Source organism: Sinocyclocheilus anshuiensis, unplaced genomic scaffold, assembly GCF_001515605.1.
Source record: "Sinocyclocheilus anshuiensis isolate Anshui unplaced genomic scaffold, SAMN03320099.WGS_v1.1 scaffold446, whole genome shotgun sequence".
Lineage (NCBI taxonomy): Eukaryota > Metazoa > Chordata > Actinopteri > Cypriniformes > Cyprinidae > Sinocyclocheilus > Sinocyclocheilus anshuiensis.
In genome coordinates this window covers 3,872,883-3,877,014 of record NW_015544247.1, presented here as the reverse complement: position 1 = coordinate 3,877,014, position 4,132 = coordinate 3,872,883, and the positions used below count along the sequence as shown (strand labels likewise).

Below are 4,132 nucleotides of genomic sequence, written 5' to 3'. Positions count from 1 at the left end.
TTTTTTGATAGATCCGCCCCACACATATGTATGCAACCCAGGCAACGATTATTTCTGAAACAAAGCAAAACCAATGTTACACCGTGTCTACACTGGACGCGAGTGGTGCGGCGAGACAAAATACTATAGCACTCATTATAATCAGTGATGCTGTCTACACCATAGATATATATACATATCTATGGCCTACACTGGATGCGGCGCGGCGTGACACGACAAATTCCCGACAGAAAACTGCTGCTGCATTCTATTCATGACGTATTGACACAAATTTCAAATGATTTTCAACAGTTGTTTTGTTGCATCCAGTGTACTAGACAGACTTTAGCTGTTGCGGCACAGACACGGTGTTACTCACCTATCAAAAAAAACAAAGCAACTTCGGCGCCCGATCGCAGGCCTTCCGCTCCTTGAGTTCTCTACAGTGCTGGAAAGCTGATCCGATATTTACACGGGTCCTACTTCTTGCCTTATTGCCTTAAGCCTTCTTTTGTTCTACAGACGGTTTCCTCTTTTGTTTTTTATCTGCCATCTCTCTCTTTCGGTCGCTCGGCTTGGCTAATGTCCGTCCTGTGCACTGAACTCTCTCTCCTCCACATCATGAGTAGACACGCCCCTTACTGCTGATTGGCTACAAGTTTGGTTTACTACTCGGCCCGAATCATCACAACCCACCAGTGGAGAACCACTGCCTTACAATTCAGGTTGTTGTATTACGAAGCATTAAAATCACTTTATTTAGTCCAGAGAGGATGTGATACAATGTAAAACAAACAAACAAAAATATTATGTACATACATGTTGGTGCATTGCAATAACAGTTAAAGTACTTGCATTTAATTAACATTTGTAGTTACAATGTTAACTTTACACCCAACTGCAACCCAAGCCTTAGCTAACCATACCTCAAACTCTGAAACTCATTAGCAGTAAGTGTAGGAATATAGGTTAGTACATAGTAGTTAAGGCCACCTAATATAAAGTGTAATCAAACTATCTCTATTTTTCTGCTCTTTCTCTTTAAGTTTGTGAAGTTTGCGAACATAGAGGAGGACACAGCATCATACCATCGTAGCTACGATTTCTTTGTGTCACGCTTCAGTGAGATGTGCCATTCCAGTTATGAGGATCCAGATATTCGCACAAAGTGAGCACCTCTTTCCCGTATTTCAAACAGGGGAAGATTTTAACACCCAAAATTATGAATGTTGAAAATCTAGTTTCTCCTTGTTTTTTGGATTATACGGTTTTAAGCATAATCGTTCACACTTTATTTTAAGGTTTAGTTCTCACTATTAACTAACAATTAACTATGACTTTTTCCTCAATAAACTCCTAATTACTGCTTATTAATAGTTAGCAAGGTAGTTGTTAGGTTTAGGTATAGGGTAGACGGTGTTACTCACTTATCGAGAAGAAACAAAGCAACCTCGGCGTCGGATCGCAGGCCTTCCCGCTCCTTGATTTCTCTCCAGCACTGGAAAGCTGATTCGATATTTACACCGGTCCTACTTCTTGCCTAATTGCCTTAAGCCTTCTTTTGTTCCGCAGATGTTTTCCTCTTTTGTTTCATACCATCGTAGCTACGATTTCTTTGTGTCACGCTTCAGTGAGATGTGCCATTCCAGTTATGAGGATCCAGATATTCGCACAAAGTGAGCACCTCTTTCCCGTATTTCAAACAGGGGAAGATTTTAACACCCAAAATTATGAATGTTGAAAATCTAGTTTCTCCTTGTTTTTTGGATTATACGGTTTTAAGCATAATCGTTCACACTTTATTTTAAGGTTTAGTTCTCACTATTAACTAACAATTAACTATGACTTTTTCCTCAATAAACTCCTAATTACTGCTTATTAATAGTTAGCAAGGTAGTTGTTAGGTTTAGGTATAGGGTAGGATATGGTCATGCAGAATAAGGCATTAATATGTGCTTTATAAGTACTAATAAACAGCCCATATGTTATAGGCATGCTAATAAGCAACTAGTTAATAGTGAGAATAGGTCCCTATGCTAAAGTGTTACCAGATAATCTTATACAAATCTGTCAGTTGTACATAAAGTAAATGAAACAGGTAATATTTCTGTAATAGTACTAATAAACAGAATGCTTTAAATACATAATAACCAGGTTTATATTTATCATCAAAACATCCTATTTGTTTTAATCTCATTTGAACTAATTGAATATTACTTTCTCCACTGCTAGCCATGTTTAATCATGTGCACACTTTTTAAACTAAATAAATGTAACTGTTTTTACAATTAACCGATTTATGGCGATTATAAACAATTTGAATAAATGTGTTTTGAAAATATGGTGAAGTAAAACAAGATGCTATAGATAATAATAAATCATGGCATGATTTTTTTTAGTGCCGAATTCTTAGCTGGTTCTTAACCATTTCATTTATGCTTTACTGACAATTATGCATCAAATTAAGTTTATTAGTTTATGTTAAAAATGTGTAATCCAAATTAATGGAAAGCCACATATATATGCCATTAAAAAACAAAAATCTTATATTTATATTTTTTTATGTGTGTGAATGTTGTCATGAAATGTCATTGTGTTTTTTAAGACAACATATGTGCAACATTTCTGTCGAAAGTTATGAAGCATACTTTATGATTGTTTAATTTCTTAACCTTGAAATTAAATATATTATAATAAATAAAAGTAATAATACAAGTAAAATTTATATTATGAATAATAATAATAATGTTGTGTATATAATAATGTTCATATGTAATTAATTAAACAGTATTATCCATAATTATGACTTACTGTGAACATTAAGGCTTTGAAGAAATAGAGCAATAGGGATATTCAAAAAGGATATGCACGAGTATGTGCACGTGCCTGCATGAGAGTGTGTGTGGGTGAGATTTTGCCTCAGATACTGATACAATTTAAGGATTCTCAGGGATTGAGTAGAACAAGATTAGAAATGATATATTCTGCTTTAGATATAAAAGGAAACATTTTTTCCTTTGTGATTTAATAATTCATACATCGGGGGTGAACTGTACCATGCAGTGCACATTAATAAAAATAGTCATATATAAATCCACGTCTCATAAATGTGACTGAAGTCTGTTTGGGTTGTGTGTGTGTGTGTGTGTGTGTGTGACTGAAGTCTGTTTGGGTGGTGTGTATGTGTGTGTGTAAGGATTCGTATGGCAGGGATCAGGGGTCTTCAGGGGGTGGTGAGGAAAACTGTCAATGATGAACTGCAGGCAAATATTTGGGACCCTCAACACATGGACAAAATCGTGCCGTCTCTCTTGTTCAACCTCCAACAGGAAGAAGGCATAGAGAGGTCTGAAACACACTTACACGCTCGCATACACACACTATCACACATGAAGAGACATGGACACTTTTAGTCACTCTAATGGAAGTGTGAATTTTCCTTCAGAGAAACAGTGTCTTGCTAATAGCTTTTAGCCAGTCTGTGTGATTAAGCTAATGAACTCCTAATCGAATGCTAATGAAAACTGTGATATAACAGTAGACTGACTACAACTGAGGTGTCAAGTGTCAAGTGACTCTCAAGTGTAATAAGAAAGTAATTTATTCTAGAAGCTGCTGTACTGGCTGTAAACCTAATAAACCCAAAACCCTGAGGGGCAGAGGCAGACCACGAAATCTAAATTGAACCGTGAAATGAACTCTGAGCCATAAAACTCTTCACATCTAATAAATGAAATAACTGACCACAGTACTGCCAACAACAATCGGCCTATTGATCAGCCCTGGTTTATGTTTGTTTTCTGTTTTTGATTCCTATTGATAGGTCTCCTTCCCCAGAGACAGAGAAGGAGAAGGAGAGTCCAGTGGAACTGACAGAGAGATGCTTTCGAGAGCTGCTAGGACGAGCGGCCTACGACAACATCAAGAATGCTGTGAAACCTGTGCTCATGTGAGTGTTTATGCACTACCCTGATCAACCACAAGAGGGCAGCACAGAGACACGTTTCTTTTCAGTTCATTTTATACAAATAGTTATATGAAACATGTATATTTTAACAATTAAATGCGTCATATGATGCTTTTTTAAAGATCATTATTTTGTGTATTTGGTGTAACAGAATATGTTGACATGCTTTAATGTTCAAAAAACACA

General features: G+C 36.4%; 1 protein-coding gene across 6 annotated transcripts in view; it reads left to right on the top strand.

The window, feature by feature from the left end:
• Positions 1–4,132, top strand: part of efr3ba (EFR3 homolog Ba (S. cerevisiae)) — a 33,868-nt gene that overhangs the window by 18,195 nt on the left and 11,541 nt on the right. For 5 of the 6 annotated variants that reach the window (XM_016498635.1, XM_016498637.1, XM_016498634.1 and 2 more), the window contains 3 exons: positions 1,026–1,147; positions 3,176–3,325; positions 3,803–3,928. In XM_016498635.1, coding sequence (XP_016354121.1) covers positions 1,026–1,147; positions 3,176–3,325; positions 3,803–3,928 — 398 coding nt within the window. Of the gene's footprint in view, positions 1–1,025; positions 1,148–1,614; positions 1,656–3,175; positions 3,326–3,802; positions 3,929–4,132 lie in introns of all 6 variants that reach the window. The other variant, XM_016498633.1, reaches the window with a different exon arrangement.